This window comes from Rhopilema esculentum, unplaced genomic scaffold (assembly GCF_057945365.1).
Source record: "Rhopilema esculentum isolate cy_ngs unplaced genomic scaffold, ASM5794536v1 HiC_scaffold_36, whole genome shotgun sequence".
In the NCBI taxonomy this organism is placed as follows: Eukaryota; Metazoa; Cnidaria; class Scyphozoa; order Rhizostomeae; family Rhizostomatidae; genus Rhopilema; species Rhopilema esculentum.
In genome coordinates, this window is record NW_028300847.1 from 2,730,911 (window position 1) to 2,758,677 (window position 27,767).

General features: G+C 36.2%; 2 protein-coding genes across 2 annotated transcripts; both read right to left on the reverse strand.

Annotated features, from left to right (window-relative positions):
- Positions 1–94: 94 nt before the first annotated feature.
- Positions 95–2,154, reverse strand: LOC135688588 (large ribosomal subunit protein eL22). The gene is made up of 4 exons (XM_065205512.2): positions 2,093–2,154; positions 1,481–1,576; positions 823–944; positions 95–301 (listed from the first exon to the last, which is right to left on the reverse strand). The coding sequence occupies exons 1-4, from the start codon at positions 2,099–2,101 to the stop codon at positions 154–156; spliced, it is 375 nt and encodes a 124-aa protein (XP_065061584.1). The 5' UTR covers positions 2,102–2,154; the 3' UTR covers positions 95–153.
- Positions 2,155–6,351: 4,197 nt separating this feature from the next.
- On the reverse strand, positions 6,352–27,614 carry LOC135688387 (uncharacterized). Its single transcript, XM_089115783.1, has 10 exons — positions 26,996–27,614; positions 13,574–13,921; positions 12,778–13,050; positions 12,106–12,162; positions 11,123–11,179; positions 9,907–10,527; positions 9,394–9,555; positions 8,552–8,631; positions 7,363–7,518; positions 6,352–6,967 (listed from the first exon to the last, which is right to left on the reverse strand). Exons 1-10 carry the CDS (start codon positions 27,612–27,614, stop codon positions 6,878–6,880), a joined length of 2,463 nt encoding a protein of 820 aa, XP_088971909.1. The 3' UTR covers positions 6,352–6,877.
- Positions 27,615–27,767: the final 153 nt, after the last annotated feature.

Sequence of the window (27,767 nt, forward strand, 5' to 3'; positions counted from 1 at the left end):
CTGTATGTACACTATGTATCTTGAAATATTTGCCAAAACCACTACTTGAAAATATCTTACACAAAAAGGAAAACAGAAAAAGAAACAAACAATATTTCACATCACATTCAATACAATCTGATACAAATTGTTTCAAATGTGAGTAAATGCTTTTTAATCATCAGCTTCATCTTCTTCTTCATCTTCATTGTTGATCTGGAAGTACCTCAACTCATATGAAGTTTGATTGGAAGCAACAACTCGAAGCCAGTCACGAAGATTGTTCTTCTTCAGGTACTTTTTGGTAAGATACTTCAAGTACCTACAAATGAACACACCAAACATTCTCGAATTATCCATGCAGAATAAGAACACATAAAAAACCATTTTAAAATTGTTTTTAAATGTCAGACATAATTATTAAGGCAAGAGATCAGTTTATGGGTGATGTATGTTCACATCATTAGAGTGGAGACCTCAGTAAAAAGATTTTTGTTCATCATTTCACTTGCCATAATTCACAAAATTTCAAATTCACAATACTAATTATAAACATGCAGTGATGCATCTTCGTGTAGAAACACACAGAGTAATCTCAATCAAGCATTCTAAATAAACAGACAATTCTCCAAAATACATATAGAAAGAACTTACAATGTTCAAACGTATTTAAGAACAAAACACACAGTATAATAGCAGAACAAAATATATCGAGGTTTGATAACATTCCACTAAAAAGTATAAATTTCTGTAGCAATTTCCTAGCACTATTGGCAACAGCCACTGTTATACAATTAAGTTTACATCTAAACTCATATAAACCTAGAAAATAAATTTAGTTACCTTTTGGAAAATGGCCTTTCAGAAACAAGGGTCAGCTTATTTTTTGCACGTTCTATAGTTATTGCATCTCCAAAGTTGTTAGTTTTGCCTTCAACCTTGATACGAGTTTGCAGGAAGGTTTCCTATAGGTGAAAAAGAGGGTACTTAGGGAAGTTGGCCCTAAGTATTGCCATTAGGGAAGAGGACCCTAAGGCAAGAGAAAATCAGCAAAACTTGTAAAAAACCATTGTAACAAGTTGTATGTTTACAAGCTGTATTTTTTGCTACACAGTAACCACTTTTCTTTCAAAATAAATGCAACAAGATTGTTAAATATAAATAAAAACAGTAAACATTTGATACCAAGTTTACAAATTTGCTTATACATAACTATATATCTACTTGTATGACCAATATTGAGACAGTCTTCGTTTAAGACAAAAAGTGAAACTATCTTTATATAATATATTAATATATATATTGAAAGTCTGCATTCATATGCCTTTACAGGGCGATATTTAAAACAAAGATCAGGTACAAATAATCCAGGCATACTCTGAAAGGACCATTCTACACGTGTCCAGACTAAAAGATTTAAAATTGGGTCTGGAACGTGGATGGGTGTTCTTTGCAGTGTACAAAGACCATACATGTTCTAAGTTGAAGTTATATATCTTACCAGATCATCCACCTTCATTATACCATCCTCGACTGGATGAGTACAATCGATGGTGAACTTTAAGATGGTTTTCTTCTTCTGTTGTTTCTTCGTTTTCTAAGCAAAAAAGAAACTGCTAAGTAAAGGAAACCGTCTTAACTTCATTACATTAGTGACATTTAATTTGAGCATCTGGACTAGATTAAATGGCAGTTCGAGTTCCCATCGAAGTGACCACTACTAAACTAAAGAAGTGATAGGGATACAGCATTATAGGAACAAAATGAAGCCGATTCTCGTCAGGTCAGTTAGGCCCGATCACATGCCAAGTAAATTTCATGATCACCAAATCAATATAGGAGTTCCCGAAGTTTAGGAAGCAACATAACGGTCTTATTTATTTCTATATCAATTCATATCTAGACCAAAAGCCTATGCTAAAAGGAAATTTGCTTTACGAATTCTGGCAAAGTCTGGCACTCATATTTTGTTTTTAAACATTGAACTGATCCCACATCTGTAAGAAAACCATATGCTTCGCAACATAGCAAGTCTAAGTGATCAATGAATATCTTTTTAAATGTAAACTTGACATGGTTACTACGATGAAAGTGGCTGCAAAATTTCTCTTACCGGTGCCATCTTGCCTGCAGAGCTAAAGAGAAGGAACGCTTCATGCAACGTGGTCTTTATGAGACCGACGAGGGGTCTGGGCTTGTGCAGATGACGTCAGTGGCATAAGATAACATGGGATAGGGTTGGGAAACTCTAGAAAAGAAAGGTTCACAGTTTACCCTGAATAAAGGATATTTGACAAGGGTCGACTTTTCTTTTCCAGAACCGAGCTAGCTAATTTAGTTCAAAGCTTGCTGTGTCGTCTGAACTTGGATAGCTATTAAATATCTAAGTCTTTTAAAGTGTCTGCAGTGGTATTGATCATGCTGAATATTCATTCCATATGGGTCGTTAAGTGTAAAAAGGTGATTTGGAGATAACTATATTCAAATGTATCCAGGCTCCTTCATAAGCAAAGATAATAGCTTTGGGCTTACAAGTGCCGCAGCGAAGAAAATTTTTAAGAAAATTGTAGAGAAGAAGGGTTCGCAGTCCAATATTATAGAATATATAGCTATGTTGTATTCGATAAAAGTTAACGTTGGACAACAAAGCTTTCTCTGTGCCATGTTTGAATATGCCTTACAGTGTTTGTTCGATACAGACTGGATTGCAAGCAGGATGATTGCTCTACCCATCCCATACCCGGCCCAAAAGTAAATTGCCTTACCCTTGAGAAGATTCATCTTCTCAAAAACAATGTATTCGATTCATACCGATACTTTACGGAAAAAGGAATAGTCCCCACAAAGCCAGGTAATCGTGCTGTCTACAGGAATTTTACAGGCACTTTAATGAAAATTGCTGGGAAGTGGGATCCTCAGGATTGAAGGAAATCCTATTTTCGCTCAATTCGCAAAGATTAGTTACCTTCTGTAAGTTTTTCAAGATTCTTGAAAATTATAACTTGAGAAAAATGCGCAGCAGAAAATTTCCCGGTTTGCCAGTCTGTTTCTGCTTAAAATCCTCGTTTTTTTAAGGTAAAGCAACGTTCAAAATTGTAGCTCAGCCTTAGCTTGTTTTTAATCTTTTCTTACATTTTGACCAATTTTGAGGCTTGTCTAATTCTAGTAAGGAATCTGTATTGGAAAGGAGTTGCTGATTAGTCGATCCAGATTTGATATGCTTTACGTAATAGATGTTTCCCAGTCAGTTGAGCATGATCACCCAGCTGCCCTCACATTTTTTCGCAAAGATTGCATAAATACACGGCCGCCGGAGCCAGGGGGGCAACGGGGGCACAGGCCCCCTTGTTTGCAAAAAGTATAAAAAGTGCCCCTTTTTGATAAAAAAATTCGCGTGGTTTTTTTCAATGCCAGATATTCTACCTTAAGAAACTAAGTAAAATAACATAACTCTGGGCGTTGTTGGAGGACCATTTACTGAATTTCCTTGAATTTTTCTTGGTCTTGATGCAAAAAGCTCCTGTGATGAATGATATCAACTGTGAAGGAGACTCCTATTTTTGCGAGAAAATTTCCTTAGTATATCTTCAACAACAAACGCATTAGTGAAATTTCCGCATCAAGTCCCCGGCGGGCACTGTCAATGTATATCGTGTGTGTTCCTGAAGGTAGAAACTGGACCCCTATCTCTGATTCTGGGTTAAGTAAAATGTACCCTATTGTGCGACTTTGCCAAAAATTGTAAAACTCTTTTCACTGAGATTTTTCAAGCTTGAGCAGGAATTTTTTATACCAATTCATGTTAGAACCATTCCTTTTCTTAAACTTATGTCTAGGCAAGTTAAAAAGCAGAGTTCACTAAATTTGATTTTAACAACAATCCTTTATGGTTCTTAATGTATATTAACAAAACTAAACAGCTGTAAAACTACAACTGCAACATATTGCTTACTTCACAACATTGTGTTAGATGTTTTTATGAAGACATGAACAAGTTGTGTCCCTGCAATGAGGACATGCCAACAGTAAAGGGTTTTTAAACAAAGACTTAAATTTCTTATCTAGGATTAGAACAACATACAAGACTAGATGCTAAATTTTTTGTACTTCAATATAATTCATGCCCTTTTGTGTTTTCTCTGACTGATTAAAAAAGCAATCCTATTTTCAAGATTCTATATCCCAGAATTCTAGTTTACAGACAGAGTTCACATGTAATACGTTTGATCAACTTACTGAGCCCGCCGGGATCAAGTCTAAGGAGAGTTAAAAACTTGTTCCGTTCATAAGACTGATGAAATAAACCTAATCAATGTTGCAAATTGAATTTTTTATGGCAGTGAAAAATATGTCCGCACCTTCAGCCGATTGCGTAAAGATTACTTAAACATAAAAATTTGTAGCTTTTAATTAAAGAATATTTCGTGGAGGCGAACAAATTTATGTGTTCAAGTGGCGATGGGAAGGCGCGAATACCAAGGGGGACTAAATTGTATATAAAAGTAAGAAACTAAAATCATTATTGGAAAGGGCTTTCGATAAACATAGAGACTGAAACTTTGCTTTGAAAGGAAGAGGGACTGGAATTGGCTTTGAAGTATGACTAAGAATTCGAAAATTTCATTCAGTTCATAATTTGGATTGGATTCGTTTATATTTAGTATAATGCGCTTGCCATAAGTATGAAAGAAGGATGTGTGCCTGCTTCTTACCCGGGGCCGAATTCACCTACGATGCAAATTATAAGGAAAACAAGTACAGCTTATTGTAATAGAGGTATAAATCATAGATGAAAGAAAGATATACACTCTCAAAAAAATTGAAGGCCATGAGATGGGAAGCTATACAAGAGTACGTGGTCCCTAAATGGAGTAAATAGCCATGTCTGCTTTTAGCGAAGATAGTTCTCACCATGTCCAGCATGTTTCATTATTTTTATAAGTTTCTAAATTACCATGAAATCTGTACCATTTTTGGCACTTACTATTGTTTCGGGAAAATATATTCGTGCCCTTTTTATTCGTTTTGGCCCCCCCTCCCCTGTTCAAACCTGCGTCCGGCGGCCCTAAGAATATCAATGACTTTTTCAGAAAACACCATGTAAGCACAATGGCAATGAAAGAGCTATTTGAGTTTGTCACAGACCCTACAGTTAACGATGAAAACATTAAGGAATACCAGGAGAAAATCCAAGAAAAAGCTGTTAATTGCAGTGTAGAAGACGCGATTCAGGAAATTTGGTGGATGAAGAAGTATTCAAAAAGGCATTCATACCAAGAACTTTAGATGAAGTGAAAGATTTTGAGCGGGATGCTATGAAAGCACAAGATGGCACTTCAGAGGATGTTTAATACCCCATGGTGACTGGATTGAAACCAGATCTATCTGGAGCCAAGGAACATCCCAGCATACTTGACACAGAAAGGGGAGATGAAAGCAAAATGGAAAGATAGAAGATGAAGATATATCTGATGAAGCATCAAGTGCTGAGTCAAATGATGAAGACACTGGCAGTGGTAACGAAATAAAAACAAAGGAAGAAATGTCAAGAAAAGAACACAAGAAGATAGTGAAAGAACAAAACCGGCAAAGAAGAAAGAACAAAATGCCTAAACATGTGAAGAAGAGGAAGAAGAAAATTGGAAAGACAAGAAAACCTACGAGATAAGTGTAAAATGTTGCGTTTCCAAGTTTGGTTGAGAAATATAAATTATTTGGTTTGAATTTGAGAACCAAGTATCCAATTTGATCAAAATATTTCACATGCCATTATGAAAACAATCTTCCTGTCCGCTGATTTCAAATTCATAGCTTCCAATTAACATTTAGCTGCCTGTTTTTTATTTGGATTCCCTAGCTGTTTATGGGACTATCTACAATGCAATACTGGTATCCATCCATCAATTTTCGTCTCAGAACTTGCATGTTTTCATTACGTTGAGGGGAAAAATGTAAACAAGCAGCCTTTAAATTTTGTCTGGGACAATAGCATTTGATATATTGACACCAAATTTAGAATTTTGTAAAGGTGGATAATAAAAGCAGATTAGATTTGCTATGGTCTGGTAGACACCAGAGTGAATTAGTTTATGCTAGCAATGAAGGGTAGAAGCTGATTGATCTTCTCTTGGGTAGACTGTTTCAGCGTACAAATATATAGAAACGTTTACATATTGTTTAGTTAACAGACTTGTTTAAAATGCATGTTTATTTCTTGTATTTCGTCGTGTCGATGTTTTTCTTGTTGGAATAAATTCTCGAACTCTGCTGCTCGACCTCTCGAGTCATGTGTTATCAATAACACATGACCAAGCGCAAAAAATCTGGTCTGTTTTGATCAAAATCATTTGGAAGAAGCTTCGTGTATTCAAACTATTTGTTGCAAACTACTTAAATTTTCATCTATCAATCAACAACAACTTATTCCCAGCTTTGTTAAAATTTACCATAAACCTCTAATTATCTAATTATCTATTCAGTAAAAACGACTATTGCATTATTTCCATGATCACATCGAAAAGTATTCTGTATTGATAAAAGAAATCATAAACAAATTATTGTAAAAAAATATTTTATCAAAATGTAATGACAATTTGAATCAAAATTGGTTTGCAAAAGGTCATATAAAGTTGAAAATCGCCATATTAGGGCACTAGAAAGGTGTTATCACACGTGTCCACAAGCCAATATGAACCTGATTGGTTAAGATAAACCTAATCGACTAAAAACAATCAAATCAAGAAGTATGGTGGTTTAAGCAGCCTTCTTGAGAGGCTTTATAGGTAGTGAATCCCGATTAACACATGGCAATTTTCAAATCCAGCAAACAGCAATGCAAAACCAAGTTTTAAATTTAGAAAAGCTGGTAGAAAAAATCGAAAATGACGGACTAAGAAATCTAAACGGATCTTTTTCTTCTCTTTTGCATACTCCGACGAATGAGTTCTGCAACAGCTTCATTGACTTTGCTTTGATATGGCAGCCATGTCTAAAAGATATATCCAATTAGAAGTGTTTTGATATGTATATTGCTTGTGCTAGAGAATAGAAAGTAAAGTGGAAGAATGGCTTGTTTGGGAGACGAGCGAGCGTAAATCTTAAAATGAATGAGGCATTTTCCGTCTTAGAATCAGGGAGCATGCATAATAATAACTGCGATTCATGCGCATTTGAATCTAGAAAACTTTCTCTTGCTCGTCGTCCTAAGTGCATAAACATCAGATGATTGCTAAATATAATTAGAAATTTATATCAAGGTGCAGATCGAAAGAAACGGAGTCAAAAGCTGTTTTTAGCAAGAAGGTCAATTCTCGTTACTTGAGGTAATAGAAGCAAACGAAAACAGGTTGTAGGCTTTTCTGTGACATTACAAGTGATATTTACCTTAAGAAGCTCTCGAATCTCTTCAACTGTTTTGTTTTTAAGGTTACCACCAGCCATTAATTTTGGGTGAATGTTCCTTCCCTGTCCATATTCGTTAAGAGCGTTTTTCGGGCCAGTCTGAGAAACCTTTGAACTTTGTACCACCATGTTGTTACTCTGTTTGGCAGAAAAAATCATTGATAGTTGAAATATGATGAAAAATTGAGATGTACAGAAAATAAGAGTTGATTTGTTTTTTTTATGACAAAAATTGACAAATTTCATATGTCAACGTAAAAGCAGGACAAGATAGATAAATTATGGCTTCGTTGGGTATGTCTCAGTGCATCGAAAGGACTGCAGGCTGGGTATTACTAGATTCTCAACTACTAAGCCATCCAGAAGTACTGTATAAGGTTGTGCAATCAAGCTACTGTGATGTCTTGCCGTAAGATTTTATTATGCCGTGCCGTATTGAATCATAAGTTTGTGCTTAAAGTGGTAATCGAGCCATAACCGTCATTTGTTATTAATTTGTTCCAAATCAAATGAAGGGGCCACCACCAACCAAAACTGCAAAAATTTAGAACATTTATACAAATGTACAAAGACAAACGTCAAATCTTCATATTATGTCGGAACAAACAGAACTACCTCACAACTTAGCCAGTGCATGAAGTTGAATAAGATGCGCTCGAAATATATTTAATATTGTCAAAACAAACATATTTGAACATAGCATCGCAAGTAGAAAAAAAAGAAGAGCTTTCATCTTACGCTGGAATGTTTGAAAATCATTGCAATGACGCTAGACTTCCGTAATGATGCAAAACCTGATTGGTATGCTGTCGTATAACTACAGAGAGTGATTGATTGGCAAAAAGATTGGCAGAACCCAACACCCATCATATCTTCCCACCAACAGTATGAAAAAGGTTGGTCTTTTAATTGCAACAGATTTTCAACTTTAAAGAAAAGGAGGCTACTTAGGCCATAAGTCACACAGAAAGTTTCTTTTTACTGCAAAATTGGCACAGGATGTTAAATGTAAGCAACCTTTTTCCCAATACTGTTCATTGCGTATTGAACTTTAATAACGCTCAATGGAAAAAACGGCATCGTGTTTAACATAACGCCGAGAGGGACTAGTATTCGATTTAGGAGCAGTCTAGCTATGATTGAAGTCTAATATAAAATCCAATTCACTCACGTTTGCTCCATTAAAGATATTCAAATACACAGCTGGTTTTTCCCCACAACCTCTGCTGCATCCACAGTCATCTGTACATCCTAAAGAAATGGTAAAAGAAGAAATATGATCCAGTGTTTCAAAGGATTAGCTGGATACAGTAGTCTATTACGTCCATTCTTGTTGAAAAGGCAATTAGAGCCGGGGATGTGAGCAAAAACAGTCATTAAGGAACATTTGAAGCCATAAGTGTACGAAGAGGAGGCTTTCATATATAACTCGCTACATGACAGCAAAGATCTTTGGTGACAGCAAGTGGTTACTTAAATAAATCTATTTCAAAAACATAAGAAACTTATTCTTATATCTTTTTCCTTTTTATTTTTTTAATTTTTTATTAGCTTTTTTCATTTTTCTATTCTTTTCATTTATTTCTTAGTTTTTGCAGTTTTTTTATATTTTTCATTTTCCTTTTACTTTTTTAATTTTTTAATTTTTTTCCTTTTTTTTAATTTTATTCATTTTTTCATTTTTTTATTTTTTTCTATTTTATCTTAATCTTTTATATTTTTCATTAGTTTTTTTCATTTTTTGTTCTTTTCATTTCTTTCTTATTTTTTGTATTTTTTCATTCTGTATTTATTACTTCAATTCAATTTTCATTTTTTTCATTTTTTTATTTCTATTTTCATTTTATTACTGTATTCTTTAATTCCTCAGCATCAAGACATCCACAACTCGTCCAAAGAGCAGAAAAAGCCAGTAATATAGGCCAGAACAGTCACTAAGGACTATGCCTTATAAATATTTTAACTCGTTCTTTCATCCGCATTAATAGGAAGTCAAAATCACAGAATACTTACCGCAGTCTCGACATCCTTTGCATTTGCAGTCTTTTTTTGCCTTGGTAGTCGCTGAAGTATCTGCGGTCGTTGCTATGGTCGTTGCTTGGGTCGTTGCTAGGGTCGTTGCTGGGCTCGTTCGTGCTTTCTCGGTGAAAGTTATCACTTCTGGTGTAGCTGTTTCTATACAAAGAATCATGAAATGTATGTTACTCAGTTACCTTCTGAACTTACTGAACTGCTTATTTTCTATCTATTTAAATAGCATAGAATGGCTTGTAGTTTAATGCTAAGTTTTCCTGACCTATACTGTCTATTAAGCTGAATTTCGTACGAAGAGAATCGAGTGGCTTTTGTTACAACTAAATGCTCGCTTCTGCTACATTTCTAGGTAATTGGCTGGCTTTAATGTTATTTATATTTCTCCATTATATGAAACATGTTGTAGAGTTATTGGACAGAGAACCCTTATACCCATTGATGCTAGGCATCAAATCTCTGGATATGACTTGTGAAAGAATGGGACAAACGTACTCAGTTCTCCTCCCTTGCATGCAAACTCAGTAAGGTTCTTGATAAATTCATCTGTGACGAGTTCATCGAATCGCTTCAGCATGTAAACCTGGTTAGGTGAGCCTGTAATCAATTCAAGCTGAGTTTGGTTCACCGCACCACCTACACCAATGGCATATATGGTGATGTTCCTGTTTCGTAGGAGTCTTGCTTCATCTTCTGGTTCAACAACGATTTCGTTTTTTCCATCGTACCCACCGGCTGGTGGAGTTTGTTTCCCATCGGTAACGAGAACCAAAATATCTTTTACATTCGGTCTATCTCCGCTCTTTTCAGCAAATAAATCTTCTCCAGCGACTCTAAGCGCCTTATCTATTCTAGTTTGGTACCCATATAAGGGCAGCTTATCGACATCGTTTCTAAACTGTCCAATGTTATTTGTAAAGGGAACAAGCATTTTCACATAGGATCCAGAGCTAAACAGAACGACACCTGCTCGAGAACCTTGGTTGAATCCAGTAGCTGATGCTACTCTTTGGACAAAGAACTTCTCTTTGGAGTAAAATTTTTTTATGCTTTTTGAAGAATCAATCACGAACCCAATGTCAACTGCCTCCCTGCATAAGTTTGATTTTTCATCAGCTAAAACAAAAATGAATAAAATTGCATTTTTAACCAGCGACTCTATACATTATTGGCAATAAGAACTTTGTGTAAGAAGGGCACGTTGTGGTTGTCTTACAATGTATCTTGTCCAAAAAAAACAACAATACCTTTGGAAAATTTTGCTGTTTGTTCGTATTTTGCCTTTGGCCTTAAAGATTCTATTGTTAAAATATTAAAGCTTTTATGCACTTGCCTGTTTCATTGTGAACTTGTTCTACTTTTAAAATACATCTGAAAGCACAATGTGATAAAAATTGTCTGATAAAAATAACTACAATGTCTGCCAAAAGTACTTGGAAGACTCAGCACTATGCCTTGCGTTTGTTATCTTTCATTCTTTTCCCGAAAAATAATTACTACTCCAGCCCCCTTCTCCCTACAACAATGTTGACAATTTAGAGAAAAATCATAAAAGAAGTGCAAAAGAAAGTGCTTCCTCAAATCCTAACCCGTTTGATAGTAAACCAGCATTGTTTTGTAGGAGAGAGAAGGATAATTGATTTTGACGTTGAAAGTTGACGTCAGTGTTCCAAGACTTTTGGCAGGCATCGTATGTTTCAACTTGACTTACCAGTGAAAATTAACTCCAGACTTTCAGCATCAATAGAAAGGGGGGAGAAGTCAAACTCTGTAGGTAGAAAAATTTGCTCATTCAGAGAGATTTCAAAGTCGGGACCACTTTAAAAAAAGGAGATTCATAAAAGTTTGAAGGAACAACGAAAATTGCAGCAATACTCCAAAAATGAGTATTGACTGATGATTTTTTCATTGTCGTAAATTTAAATGGCTATGCAATGTTGTTGATCCAAATTATATAATTTAATGGATTAGCATAAAGTAATATGATCATTACAGGATATGTCGAGCTAAATGCCTCGAACATTTTTTACATATGCAGTTCCAGCCAACATAAGGGTATGCCTAAAACATTTTTTACATATGCAGTTCCAGCCAGCTTAAGGGTATGCATAAAACATTTAGTCGTGTTAAGTACAATCACTCAAATTTCCCCATTTTTAAATTTTGTCCCCCCCCCCCTCCTCCAAAAAAATCGTCAACTGACTAAAAGACAAATGACAAGAAGATACCTTCATATAAAATTTCAAGAGGCTTACAAATTTGGAATCATTTTATGGCAATCAGTATGTCTGCCTGGTTTTTCATAGCATTTTCGTTTTGCAACAAAAGACCCTTTTTTAATTACCAAAAGACCAATGCTCAATTAGTGAAATATGCTTGAACTAGTCAGCTATATGGATCAATCTATATGGATCAATTAAAATTATTTAAATGCAACTTTATTTAGATTCCTTACCTTTTGATATCATAGATGCATGGATCAATTAAACGAATAGATTTAAAAATATACAAAATTGACAAACAAGTAGTAATGAATATCTTACATCAATTGAAATTAAAAAATGAAATATAAAACACGAATCATAACCTAATATGCAGTAAGGATCCAAATACAAAATTTATTACTAATTTTTGTTTTTAATTGAGGTTTCAAGGCGTCTTTATTAAACGCGTGTTGTTAAAATATTCACTTACGTGGACTCAAAAGGATTTCTCCAATAGCTGGATTAATAGGCAACGTCGCTTCTTCAGCTAGAACAAAAGTGGTTTAAGAAATGATACATTTTTCATCTTTGTATCTGCCGAAAATACTCGAGCAATACTCGTCAACTTTCTAGTAAAGATTATAACAGGAAAAGCTAGGAAACTAGTTCTAGTGATTTAATAAAGGAATGAAAGAATAAAGGAATGAAAAATCGTCTTCCAAAATTGCCCTATTTTTGCAAATCGAAGAAATTGTCCTTCGAAGTTTGATTGTGATATGCTTTAACGAACAAATTGCATTCAAACCATGCCTACTCTCCTTCCTTCGAAACGTCGATTAATCAATAGTGACAAATTTTTAGATAACTTTAGCAACTTTTTTGTTTTTTTCCCTTTAAATGTAAATATGGCGGTTAATCTGGCTGATTTCATAAAAAGGTCACTTTCAAAGATAAAAAGTTCAAAAAGTTACTCTGTCTTAAAAAATAATCGAAAAGATGACAAGAAATCTTTGAAAAAATCCTCTCTATCGGTGCCGTGTCCGCTGGCGAGTATTTTTGTATATGGCGGAAAAAAACCTCAAGGGTAATTAGGAGCTAAATGCTGGATACATAGCTCTTTTGATACAGCTTGCTTTTTATTAAGGTCTTTAGATAATCATACCGACTCTGTATGTTCCATCGATTAGTTTACTGATCGTTTTTAGCGCAGGTATGGCACTACCTCCATCTTTTACCGGAAACGCGCTGTTATCGTCTAGAATAATGTGATCCAAATGTTCTTTCTTGCCCTCTCCCATAGCAATCACAAACAATGTGATACTGTGATCGTGAAGGTGTTTTACAGCATCTTCTGTTGGTAAATGATCTTTGCCTGGGCCATTGTTCAGAACCAATATAACAGAGTTACCAACGCTGGGTCTGGCACCGGAGCTTTCTGAAATAAAAAGGGAAGCTATCTTTAGCTCCATTGATAAAAGGGAAGCAGGAACACCATCAGGGCCGTTGGAAGGACTTTACATGAGGTTCTACAAGATAGAAGATGTTAAGTGTTCTATTATTCTCTATTAAAGATTCTGTTACAGAAATGATAAACAGCTAAGCCCCCCTCCCCCGGTTTCTTGAAACCTCTTTTAGAATTAACACCTCTCCTATTATCAGGAAAGACAGTGCAAAATACGGACTGAGGAAGCTAAAAAGTTTTCAGAGGAGTTAAACGGGTTAAAAACTAAGAGCGAGGCGATTTTTGCATGGCTTGAAATACATTTTGGAAAATATCTTTGGGGGAAGGGGGTGCTAAGATCCCTGACTATAATAACACAATCATACAAAAATAACTCATAAATGAGCAAAGGCACTTCTCGATACGCATGAAATTTTCAAGCATAATAGGTTCACTTACTTTTATCGCCTGTAAGTGTTAATTCTTCATTACTGGTAAGGTTTTATTCTAAACTTACGTGAACTCAGCATTTTATAAGCAGTTTCAATTGCTGCAGCCAAATTGCTCTTGTCATATGAAAAATTCAGTTTTCCGGAGCTGGCTTGTTGCTTTGCTTGCTCTTTGATGATATTTAACGCCGTCTTATAGCACGGTGCATCGCCATATGTGCAGGACAGTGGTATCAAAGTATCAACTTTTTTCCAGACCAGAATGACACCAAGTCTGACACAGTCGTGGTTCTTCAGCTTTAGTGACCATGTCAACTCTTGTAGCGTCTTCTCTACATTTTCGAATTGATTCGGAGTATTGTATGCCAGTTCATAAACCATCACAACATCTTGGCGCTGCATACACTCTTGTGAATCTGGAAAGAAAATAGATATAGACTTCACAATCAAGGTCCCATGCCTAACTTACCCTATACAAATTCCTTCTTTATATCAACCTCTATCTTCTATGCTGCATCTCCTTTCAGAATTTTTTTATGTATTGTATTGGAACGTCCAACTGTGCTCCAATCTTACAAATTATCAGGGGAGAGAATATTTCGTTTGTTGACATGGTGGTTAATGCTCTTGCATTTTGCAGGAACGTCAGGCGTTTTGAGAATTGTGAAGGGAGAAAAAAAGGCTGTATTGGGTTCCTGAGATGGAGCGTTTGAATGTTGATTGATGATGGCACATTTTGAAGTCGTTGAATTACTTTTGGCATAACTTGGGGGGGGGCTGAAGCCTGCCCCCAATACCCAACAATGCCTATTTTGTGCGTACAATATTACAATCCAAATGTATCTTGGTGATATTGAGCTGACAAGTCCATATAGAAAATACCAGTTGATGCGAAAATGACAACCACAGGAAAAAGAAATAATTTACAAGACCTGAATCTTCTTGAATTTAAAAAATATCTGTAAAGCCGAATTCAAACTAGGGGGAGGGGGGGCTAAGCATCAAGATTAGTGACACCATGGTTGGGTCCGACAAGAACAATAATTTTTAAATTAAGCCTTCTAGACTGGCTAAAAATGCATCTCCATGACTAAAATTTACTATAACGCCCAGGATAGACAATTTGACCATTCTCAAGAAAAGCATTGATTGTTGATATTTAGGAAATATTTGGGAGGGGAGAGGTCATGCTAAAACTCTCATGACAGACGTTGGGGAGAGAAAGAAAGGATGACCTTTAGTTAAGAGTGCACATCGATGTTAATAACAAGAAGCTGTTGTGTTGATTGAGAAAATTTTGCAGAAGCGTGCATTTTCTTCGCTTCGAGTATTTTCAATAGGCCATGTTTACGCATCCAAAATGCAGACAATGCAATGATACAGGAAATTATCTACTGAATCGTTGCAAATTATAGACGAAGAATAAAAAAAATCAAATAATCAAGTAGTTTATAAACTTTTTGATCTCTTTGTATTTCATGCTCTGTTTTTAAGAATAATATAAGAGACGGTAAAAAATTTTCATCTCCGAAAAAGTGGTGGAGCTTCAGCGGTCCCCAGCTTCTCCCCCCCCCCCCCCCCATTGGCGCCGTGTCTGAACAAAAGCACTTCTTGGAGAGTTCTTCGCTCAACTTTGCTAGGCTGGAGACCTCTGAAAGGGCATTTCTACCTTTTGCAAGCAGCTCTTCGATTTGACCCGGGTGAGTCATATTCTGCTTATTAAAAGCGCCTTCTCGTACAGGCTCCAAATAATTATGCCCCCATCTAAAACATCTAATAATAGGCCTGATTCACGGGTAAATTCACGGTTTTCTTGAAAGCAAACTTCCATTAGGTTACCCAAGACTCATTCTAGCGGATCATCTTCTGTTTGACTTTCATCCCTTGAAAATTCCACGCATCCCATTCACAGGGCCCTTTGTGTTTAAGTTTATCTCCAATTATCTAGTTCTAAACTATGAGCTTGAGTTTTTAGATATATTAGAGAATATTTCATCAAAGAATATATTCCCTTAAAAATTTTTTCTGGGTTTTACAAAGTCACTTGTAAGGGACCACCGGGAAATCTCCTGGTGTCCCGCCTAGCCACAATGCTCCTACTTGTATTATTTTGAAAAATGCAAAATCGTCAATTTAACGATAGGTAACATTCTTTACTTGTAATGTTTGGAACAGAGGGCAGAAATCTGTTAATCAAAGAAATTCAAACATGATGTTACTTTCCAAAATTATAATAATATTCAATAATGACAATAATGTTATGCATGGGCAGAAAAACGATCTCTAGATTTATCTTCAGAAAAGATGACGTGCAGGTCTTAACAATTGGGTATCATAAGCTAACTCTATCTGCCTTTGTTGCGAACAAAGATGGTCATGGGCTCCATAGAGAACCTATTTTGCATGCCGAGTCTGATTTGTCACATTAAAGACTTTGGTCAGCATACGAAAAAACTTTTATAGCTACCCTGCTTTCGCTTTATGAGGACCAGACGATGGTTACCAAAAGTGCTAAACGGTAGATACTAGAAGTTGATGCTAGAAAAATAGCAGCAAATAGGCTGTTACCCTGGTGCTATATACTTTTTTTATAAGAACCAGTAAATTCAAGTTCAGGCTGACTGACAAAAATCTGAGGCTAGATTTTTTTTAATTTGTTCTTAAACTAATAGGGTGTAAGCAGTGCAATTGCTAGCATTTTCTCTCCAGGGAGGTGTTAAGGCCATATTTGCCTACAAGTTTGAAAATTCACCAAAAAAGCACCCACGCATAGCTAAATATCCTCATTTTTAAGATGAAATGTTGCTTAAAATTACATTTCACAGTAGTTCAGTCTTAGCTTGTTTTTAATTTGACCAATTTTGAGGCACGTGGAGGCTACGAAATTTGGAATTTTGCAGATGATAATGTAAAGAAAGCCAAAGGTCTCTCACTGTCAAAATCTGCTTTGCTTTGTATAAAAGTTCCAATACAACTTAAGATTTGCTTAAAGCGTCGATTTTGACATCTGAGTATGGGTAGCAAAGCTGTCTCAGGTTATTAGTTCAAGATTAAAAGTGCCTAAAAGACTTCTTACAAAGTCAAACAAATACAAAGTTCATATTTGCTTCACCTAAGCCGAATTAAGCTCGTAGGGATGGTCCAGACTTTTAGAGAGGGGTTGGTGATCAGGTTCTCACATAAAGGGAGCAAATGCATATTTAGAGGCAGGGATGTTATACAAAAATACATTTTGAAGATGGAAGGATATGGGTAGGTAGGGACATTATGTCTCAGAAAAGAGGCACCTTTCTAGAAGAAGCAACCTGTTTGTGATTGATTTTTTACATCGGTTAGTTTTTTAGATTTCATGCCTCATTAAACATTTTTGAAAACGTTTTAGAGGCCCATACCTTTTTAAGACAATGCAATGTGTGTTTCATTTTCTTTTTGATAGCGTATAATTGGCCATGGAGAAAAGAAAACTTTTGAAAGCAAAGGTTAGTTGTTATTGGTCTTGCTTGCAAAGCTTTTCCTCTGAAGACATAGCCTGCGTGCAGACTTTGCTTTCCGTTGCAAAGGAGAGCTAACAAGTTCCATATTGGCTTTCCTTCGCAGCGGAAAGTAAAGTCTGCACGCAGGCTACTGAAGACACTGAAAGGAAAAACTGTAAAAACAAAAAAGGAAGGCGAAGGGGAACAATCCGGTTCAGATAATCCAATTAGCCTCGTGTCATACACATCGGGGAGTTTTTTGACTGCATCAAATCAACGAATTACAGGTCGCCTAGGGTCAGGGAACGCTCTCCTAAAAATATGACATCAAGCAAAACATGATACCTCTCCTAATTCCAGTAAGAAGGGACAACTTGCCATTATAAATTGTAGCTATATAACAGTTATATGAGATTTGAAGAAAACGTTCTTGAGCTTGCCAATTTTTCTGATTTACCACTTACCAGACTGCAACAGTCAGTATGCCATGGTAAGCACAAAAAGACATTTGGCTCTAGAGAGAAGCTCGGCCTTTCATCTCCCTTTGCCTAAGAGTGCCCTGTTTTAAAACTTATAACTGAAGAAAGAAAAGAGGTGGCGATCTTTGAAACTATTACTTTGGATTTACTTTGAAGCAAGATGGTTCCTTATTTCATCTTGCTTGAAGGGCAACCCTTCCATCGGAGTTTTGTCACCATAGGAGTGAATTGACCGCGGGGTGTGTCGCTATGAAAAATTATCATCATTTACAAAACCCAATATCACATCTCAACAAGTGATAAAGGTGTTTCCCACTCAATAAGCATAATTGAAAAAGCAATTGAACAGATAAATTCAAGAGTTACAAAATTGATTGTGTAAATAAGATAAAATATAAAACGTATTGGCAAATTACTAGGAGAGCCTTTCCACTTACCCGGGAGTCAATGAAAACGCCACCCAGGGTACATTTTAACCTAGCTTATCTATCCAAGCTTCAAACTTATCTGTTTTCAAGTAGGTTACTGAGAACGCAACTCAAAAACGGATAAATTCTAATCCGTTTTTGTTCTAAGCCGGGTTAGTGGAAAGGCTGCCTAGAACTGCAGCAATAAAATAACTTGCCATCTTTTAGCAAGCGCTCATTTAGCATCAAAAGTAATAAACAAATTTCCTAAGTACTGTCGGTCCCCGCGCAGAGAGGCGTGAAAACACATTGCTGGCATGATAAAACTTCGGCACCTCGTCACGCTGCGATGTTCGTATCGCATGCTTTTGTACCGTAATATGAACAGTTATTGATGCTTTCATTTTATAAAATTGAACAATAATCCTAACTAAAATGTTTTTTTTAAAGTCACCAACTTTCTAAAACTAGCACATATATTATGAGCATGCAAGGAACTGCAAGATGAAAAATGAGATACACTTACGAGTTTGGAGTAATAACGCCGAGCCAATGGATAACAGTATGGCGATGAACATCGTGCCAACTCTTCTAAATCGAAACCGTAGAGAATGTTTTGAAAAAGGAGCGAACGCCTTTTTGCCTTGGGAACACCCCTACTCCTCACGTGTGCAAGAGCGTTCTTGTGCAAATAGGGATAAAGGACCGGACGTCAATATAAAACAAAAATCGTTGACAGTCACTTGTCATATGTCTTTGACAAGTTGACTCATCGCTGTTTATTGTCCATTAATATGGAGATAATACTTCCAAAACCAAGATAATGGTTGTCAAAAAAACAAAAAAAAATCTAAGGCGTACAAAATTTGGAAATTTGGTGATTGAGAGATCAAAGAATGCAATGAATACAAATGCTTGGAGTTACTTTTAAATCTAATGGTTCCTACAGTGCTCACGTTGTTATAATTAAGCAAAAAGCTCAAAAATCTTTTTTTGCTCTCTTGTCCAAAAGCAACAAATGGGATGGTTTCAACCCAAGACTGTTTCTTTTTTTATTTGAAAGTACAATACTTCCTATCCAAAATTATGCCACTGACGTATGGGGATCTGGTACATGGGGATGCCTGGAAAAACTTCATTTTATGGCTTGCAAGTCAACCCTAGGTGTTAAAGGATCTACAACGTCTTTTGGGGTTTATGCGGAGTTAGGACGTTGTTCGTTGCTTGAACATAGACATATTAACATCTTAAAATTTTATATTCGTTTAATAAATCTCGATTCCTCCAGATATGCATACAGAGCTCTTCAAATGTTAATTAATGATGCAGATTCCGGTGTTTCTAATTGGGTCAGTATTGCCCGTTCCCTGATGACTCTTTAAGCCTGGTTCACACCAGTGAGAATACGATAATCTCACTGAGTGAGATAAAATTTTCCAGTGAAACTAAATCAATGTAGCAAATATGAAACACCGCAATACGCCGAGAATGAACAACAATAAAAACACGTAAATCAGTAAAGGTTTTATTTTTGGCGTATTGCGGTGTTTCATATTTGCTACATTTTTATCGACTTTTCGCCGCAAGAACTCCCTGGAGCCCGTCGAGCAGCCTGCTACAGTGGCCTTTTCTTCATTCACACAAACTATTTCAAACCGGAAATCGTTCTAGTTAGAACACTGCGTTCACATCGGGCTATCTCACTCAGATTCGGTGAATCAGATATTGTGAAATGGATTCGGACGACGATTTCGAAGTTGCAGCCCAGCCCTTGCTCTTGATTAGAGTTCTAAAGCAGCATGGCCAGTTCCACAAGTAACTGCAATAAATGCGCCTCTTGGACAGATGTCGCATTTATTTGTTTTTCCCGTCGCTGCAATCTCACTAGTTTAGGGTTGAATCCTTTTGAGATTTGAGATTTTGAAATTTAGAGAAAGAAGGGTAATGACCATAGAGATAGGAATATAAGAACATTGGTAATCTATGGTAATGACGTAACAAAGTTTGAAAACGAGGAAAAAATTCCATTGCTCAGCATGATTCTGTGCAGCCGATGATGATTCAGACGTCATAAAATGTGTTGGCGCCAATACAAGGAGTTTAGCGTTCTCCATTGTTCAGTGAGAAAGTCAGTGAGATAAATATCAAAACTTTTTGATATTATTCTCACTGACTATCTCACTGAAAATGCTCCAGTGAGAAAAAATTCAGGCGCTCACACCAGTGAGATAACAGTTAAGTTCACTGAAAAGTCAGTGAGAATATCGTTATCTCACTGGTGTGAACCAGGCTATGAGAATACTTACAACCGATAACTCTTCTATCGTGAAATCAAAAGTGTCTTCCTATTTTAGGTCAAAAGTTATGGAAAATTTGAAAGAACAAATTATTTTCAATAAAAAGCTTTGTACATACGCATCTTTAAAAACTGTTTATAAGTTTGAGCATTAATTAGACTTGATACCTAGCAAAAAGGAAAGGTTCAACTTTGCAAAACTATGTCTCAGTGCTCACAACCTCAGGATTGAAACAGGTAAATAGGGAAGAATCCTATTTCTAGGACCGATAGAAAATGTTCGTATTGTCAACTTTTAATAAGACTGCCGTGGAGTACGAAATTCATTTTTTTATTAGTTTGTCCCCTTTACAAGACTGCTAGGAATTCTATGTTATCTATGATTTATTCAAAATTTCCCAGAATATATATTAATATCAGCCCTTGACCTTTGTGATAAGTTTACCTGGTAGTTGAGTCAAGAAGATACGTATTGTCTGATATCAATAGCTAATTTTATATCGCTGGCTTTTGAATCACGAGAATCTTTTGGAAAGTCCTCTATGTGCATATCCTCGTAACGTAAACTTTCTAGCTTATAATCATTTTTACACCTGTTTATCTTTGTATTAGCTGTTTGCTGTTTTCTGAGATTTATTGTTAATTTGTAATTATGTTAACTTGTAAGTATAGTAATTTTGTTGGCGATGGGCCAATTAGGCCTACAAGCCTTATTGTGAAAAAATATTGTAAACAAGTGACAACAACTGCTGTATTTGCCATTTACGTCATCATCATAAAAAAATTAAATTATCTGAATACATTAATCGTTGAAGAGCCACTATTACATCAACTACTGACATTATTGTTTTTTTACAAAGTTTAATATATTTTAATGACATAATTGTTAAATGAAGTACAATGGCATTATTTACTAAGTCGGAACTGTTATAGGGTTTACACTTTTTGATAAGAACCAGATAAATTTTGCCAAGTCTCAATTTTCGCATTTTTTGGATAATTTGAGACCCTGGGGACCGGAGCATCGCCAAAGGGGGTATAGGAGTTGCTTTTGTAATATAGGTACTTATTTCATTTTAGGTCAGTCTTGCGTTTATGCTTATATTTGTTCATGCTTCTCTTTGTTTAGGATATATTAGTTTGTCGCGTGTTAGTTTTTCATGTTTTCCGGTATAGTAATATTTTACATGCCCTTTTGCTCTACAAAGTTCCCCCGCGTATCCTAATATATCTAACACCTCCTACTAGTTCATTTACGTATTGCACGATAGATACCGACAATAACACCGGCAATTATTGATATTAGTTTGCTACATTGTAATGCTGTTATATAAAGTAGAGTACGGAGAAACAGAGTTAGTTAGAGAGAAGCGTGGTGCTTGCGAAAGGCCACTGCTATCAAACTTGTAAAAGTTAACGTTTTTATGATTTGTATTCGTGAGAAGCAAATCTTGTGTTTTATTTAGCATTTTCTACCGCTCGGAAAATCATTCTAGCCAAATATACGAAGCCCCTCACACTGGTGACAGGAGTGGGATTATACGGTGCTGGAAACAGACCAGAACCCAGATTCACGAATCAGTTTAGGACATGTACCTCAAGATGGAAGGCGACGAACAACTGTTCACGAGACGACAGTTCGAACACCCTGCATACCATCCAGAGATGCATAGTCAAACCCAGTAGCTGGCAAATATCTCAATCACAGGACTTGTCGATTTCTAGTTTACGGACACAAAATATTCATTGGACGTTTAATTATTTTTCATTAGATTCACTTTAAGAATCGAGGACGATTCATTTTCCTTGATAGGGAGGTATGTAATATAGGTACTTATTTCATTTTAGGTCAGTCTTGCGTTTATGCTTATATTTGTTCATGCTTCTCTTTGTTTAGGATATATTAGTTTGTCGCGTGTTAGTTTTTCATGTTTTCCGGTATAGTAATATTTTACATGCCCTTTTGCTCTACAAAGTTCCCCCGCGTATCCTAATATATCTAACACCTCCTACTAGTTCATTTACGTATTGCACGATAGATACCGACAATAACACCGGCAATTATTGATATTAGTTTGCTACATTGTAATGCTGTTATATAAAGTAGAGTACGGAGAAACAGAGTTAGTTAGAGAGAAGCGTGGTGCTTGCGAAAGGCCACTGCTATCAAACTTGTAAAAGTTAACGTTTTTATGATTTGTATTCGTGAGAAGCAAATCTTGTGTTTTATTTAGCATTTTCTACCGCTCGGAAAATCATTCTAGCCAAATATACGAAGCCCCTCACACTGGTGACAGGAGTGGGATTATACGGTGCTGGAAACAGACCAGAACCCAGATTCACGAATCAGTTTAGGACATGTACCTCAAGATGGAAGGCGACGAACAACTGTTCACGAGACGACAGTTCGAACACCCTGCATACCATCCAGAGATGCATAGTCAAACCCAGTAGCTGGCAAATATCTCAATCACAGGACTTGTCGATTTCTAGTTTACGGACACAAAATATTCATTGGACGTTTAATTATTTTTCATTAGATTCACTTTAAGAATCGAGGACGATTCATTTTCCTTGATAGGGAGGTATGTAATATAGGTACTTATTTCATTTTAGGTCAGTCTTGCGTTTATGCTTATATTTGTTCATGCTTCTCTTTGTTTAGGATATATTAGTTTGTCGCGTGTTAGTTTTTCATGTTTTCCGGTATAGTAATATTTTACATGCCCTTTTGCTCTACAAAGTTCCCCCGCGTATCCTAATATATCTAACACCTCCTACTAGTTCATTTACGTATTGCACGATAGATACCGACAATAACACCGGCAATTATTGATATTAGTTTGCTACATTGTAATGCTGTTATATAAAGTAGAGTACGGAGAAACAGAGTTAGTTAGAGAGAAGCGTGGTGCTTGCGAAAGGCCACTGCTATCAAACTTGTAAAAGTTAACGTTTTTATGATTTGTATTCGTGAGAAGCAAATCTTGTGTTTTATTTAGCATTTTCTACCGCTCGGAAAATCATTCTAGCCAAATATACGAAGCCCCTCACACTTTCCCCCAGCAATTTGTCCCTCGGCACGTAAAGAATTATTGCCGGACAAAAGAAGAAATTTTTTGTCACCCTTTAACCTTTTTAGACAATTGTAACATATTGTAGTGACTCTACTTAGGCCTGTTTACATCAATTTTTCTTTCTCATTCATTCCATCACATTCCCACATTCTCACATCGCAGCACAGGCATCCTCTACGTCACTCTCATTTCACGCATATGCTAATCCCTATTGTTTACTTAATCTTTGCCACGCTATTCAATTTACTCATCACCTTTACTCACCCTTCCTACCTTTTGTTTTTCTCAATTCATTCGTGTTAGTTTTAGATATTCATTTCTGTATATAAGTAGGTTGATTTAATTTGTAGATGAGCTCAGTTCTGTTCAGAGTTCAGTAACAATCAAGTAACACACTGTCTCTCTCTCTGGCTCCGTGTTCTCTTGCACGTAAAAGAAGACTTGCTAGGTTGGAAATGACACGTTAGTCGATGGATAGAATTATTAGTGACTGCATTGATGATAGTCAATAGAAAGGAGGATAGAAAAAAACCTCTCCATTCTATCCTCCTTTCTATTGACTATGCATTGATCCATGATTGATCGATGTTCCGATGCATACTAAAGTATCAACATTTCTGTAGTAGTCAAACTTTCAAACTAAGTTATGGTTTTTGGAATAAAAACGCATTGAAGCAGCATATAAGATTATTTACCTTAGGATCACAACCATAAAGAGTGAGATACGCCCTTGTCGGCAAAAATCATTTCTGTACTTCTCCAAAAAAGTTTTTTGGCTTCGCCTCTGCCTCGTCATCTTAATATGGTTCTTATTTCAAAAATGATTTAAAACAATTTTGGTAACGATTTGCTGAAAATACCTGCTCCTTCTATTAACATAAGAGAAAGTTTTGAAAAAATCATTGGTTTTTCTTTTAATTTTTAATCTGAGGTTGGACATGGGTTTACTTTGTTTAACTTGTGTTTTTAAAAAAGAAAAAAAAAGTGTTTTTAGGCAATTTTCTAACCAATTTGTATATAGAAATTTTTTAATTCTTAAGCAATTCCTCGGCTTTTTTCTTCGTGTTTCTTTGAAACAAACTCTAGGAACAACTAAGCATAGGGTAAAAAGAGTCTCTGGTGCCTTTCTCATGGGTAACCCTCAAAACAACTTTTTTTCAACACCCTATATGTTCCCGGAAAAGGATGACTGCCTTTTGCAATGGAAACTTTCTGTCAAAATTGCAATTAGGCATCTTTCAGTGACGTCATAATGTACTGAATCTGTGTGTCCCATTTCAATATAATTTTTTTCCTTTGTAAAAAACGTTAGGGGCCAGGTTTTTAAAAAACAGAGTTGCTTACGACCTGGCATTTGACTCTGCATCATAAGTAACCCATTGCTCTTTTCTTCAAACTTAAAGCATTTATTTTTTCTCATGAATATTGCCCATATCTTTGCCCTCCTGCAGTTATTCTTCGTCAATTTTCTTAGTTCTTTTGTTTTCGGATATTAGTAGATGACCTGGGTAACAATATCCATTTACTTCTTCTATAATCTTCCTCTCTTTTTTGACCAATGAACGATGTCTTTCCTGCGGTACTGCGTAGCGTACAATCACGAACAAAAGGATCCTCGAACTACACAGTGCTGAGGAGAAGGGGGTTCAGGGGGCTCACTGACCCGAGGGCCCATGGTTGTTAGGGGCCCATAAATGATGACTCGCTTAATAAAATTTATAAGTAATAAGTCAGTCATGATCACATTATCACATTCTCTGTTATCACAGCCTATCAATAATGGTATCAATGATAAAATAAGCCTAGAAATGAAATAAGGTAGAAGGAGTATTAGCAGTTTGAACCCAAAAGGTTTAAAAAATTTCCAGTAAATTAACAGACAATTTTTGTTAATCAGCATATCTATTTAAGAAATGGTTTTCAAAACTAAAGCTCATCTTCCTTCCTCCTCGGGTACAGCCGAATCGCCTATTCATTGCCTATTCATCTCTTCTTTAAAATGATCAAGAATAACAATGTAAACATTGATCTTGAAATAACCAAGTGCATTTTCCTGATTTATTTTGGTCTTCAATACCTTTTTGGGCATTTAGCTCCTCAGCTAAACGAAAAGCTTTTTCCAAGACAAGGGCTCCGACAAAGGTTGAAAAGTGGGGGGGCCAAGGGAAAATTTAACACCCATAACAAAAGATTTTGAAAAAATCTCTATTGTTTTGCAAAAAAGTGGTGGGCCAAGGCCCCTCCGCCCCCCCCCCCTTCGTCGGAGGCCCTGCAAGATCCCATCCCATCAAACTCTTTAAATTTGTTCTTGTCTAGTAAGAGGGTATCAAGGTTTTGCCACTGAGCATCAGCATCCACTCAGCATCGAATTGGAACAGTCATATATCATGTTTTGGTCCAAGTTAGTAAATCAACGTTTACCATGTTCTAAGATTTTCTAACCATTTTCTAATGCATATTTTATGGCTAAGAAATTTCATTTTTATGCATTATGGTGTTTAAATATCAGTCATGTTCGAGTTATATTAAATAGGTCAAGAGGAGTAATAGCCACCAGAGCAGTTGAGCTACCATAGTAATTTTAGCAACCAAAATAGCCACGATCGAATTTTCAGCAATCATCATCTACAAAAATTTGCTTTTTTTGTCCTGACCCAGGGCCCATAAATCCTCTCCGCGGCCCTGGAACTACACATGCCCAATTTACATAAGCAAATGTCCAAAATATAATAGTGATATCTTCAAGTGACTTCAATCACTATCATACTCACTCAAACCTTGGTTTAGACATGTGTGGGAAGCCTGACCAATTTATTTTCTTTATAGTATAATCAAAATATTGTCTATTTGTAATTAACATCTAGTATGATGCTGATATTTAAAAAGCATAACGCTACTGTTTGCTTGGGCAGTATAACACTGCAGCCAGAGGTGTCGCCAAAGGGGGTTAGGTAATTACCAGGATAAAGTGGCTTGTACAGAGCTTTTGGCCTGTTCGGCAAAAAGAGTCAATACTTCCTTATAAACACATAAAGTAAAGATTTCAGACAAATAAAGTTACAGAAAAATTGTTTGTCCAACAGTTTGATCGTCCAAAAGATCGGTCGTCCAAAAGTATTCGGATTTAATGTTGATGGATGACTCGATTTGACACTTAAATTTATGGCAACAATTGTTTTAACGATATCTTATATAAGAAGGCAGGTTTTCGTAAATCTAAGGGATTTTTCCCAAATCTGAGGAAGTTTTCGTGCGAGAGTAAGGATATTTACATGAAGCAAAGTGAGAACACTGTGGCCGAGCGTAAAAATAGGGTCCAGGTCGTGAAGCAGCAAACCTATAGAGTACCGAAGTGATGACGTCATAAAAATCTATTTTTAGAATTTCTGAATTTTGATCCCAGAACCTAAAAAGGGTCATAAAATACTTCAAAATATGCAAAATCAGTTAAAGGCATTACGAATTGGCTGAGATATGGCTAATTGAGCACAGGCTCTAGCCTCATCAAACCTCTGTAATTTGATATTGGTATAACTTTATGAACCAGGTCAGAACAACAGTGATCCGTTAGCAAACTGGAAGTCTTTTATTGGCCATATTTCGCCCAATTTGGAACATATCTAAATAATTTTGCAAATTGAGAGGTATTTTATGCTGTTCTTTCAGATTATGTGGCTAAATTTAAGAAATCCTAAAAATAAATTTCTGATGACGTCACACTTTAGTACTCAGTTAAGATAAAGAACACATACTCATACCTTTTCTTGTCTTTCTTCTGGGAACACCGATGCAAAACTTTTCTGTTTCATTTGGGTATCTTTCGCATTTAAATGGATCAGGCCAAGCAAATCCAAAGTTGTTCATCAGTGTTGTGCAACCATCTCGAGCTGCCTCGCAAAGTGATCTACATGGCAGCGCCAATGGCCGCGAGCAAGCTGGCATGTAGATACTGCACATAAAAAATCGGAGGTATTTCGAGCATCCCACTTTAATCAACGGATAGAATTCCTGCAGCTCCAAACTTGCTTCCTCTTGATTTTGGTGCAGAAGTGAGTTGGGATACGTGGTCATGTTATACATCGTTACATTTCTAATTTGGATTTTGACGGCATTGCAAACTGGATTTACTATGGGTTCGCATTTCGGAGTGCCGGGATCACTCTCAGCATAAATAGATCCAAAAACAAACAACGAAAGAGTACAAATCCACAACATTGTAACTCTTTCACTATACTGAAGCTTTAGGTTCAAAATCTTAGAGATATTTTGGTACAAGATAATGTTCAAATCACAGTTGGAGGCTTGCATCAAATTGGCGAGAAAAACAAATGTCAAAATGTGTTGATATGGGCCCTGTTCACACGATACCGGATTCATTTCATATCGGATTCACTGACCCAATCCGATACGAATATCAAGCTCTGTTCACACGATACCGGACAGAAGGCCTATCCGATATGAAAAGCGATCCGATACGAAATGAGTCCGGTATCGCCTTGATGGGGATTTATGGTGGCAAATTTAGACTGT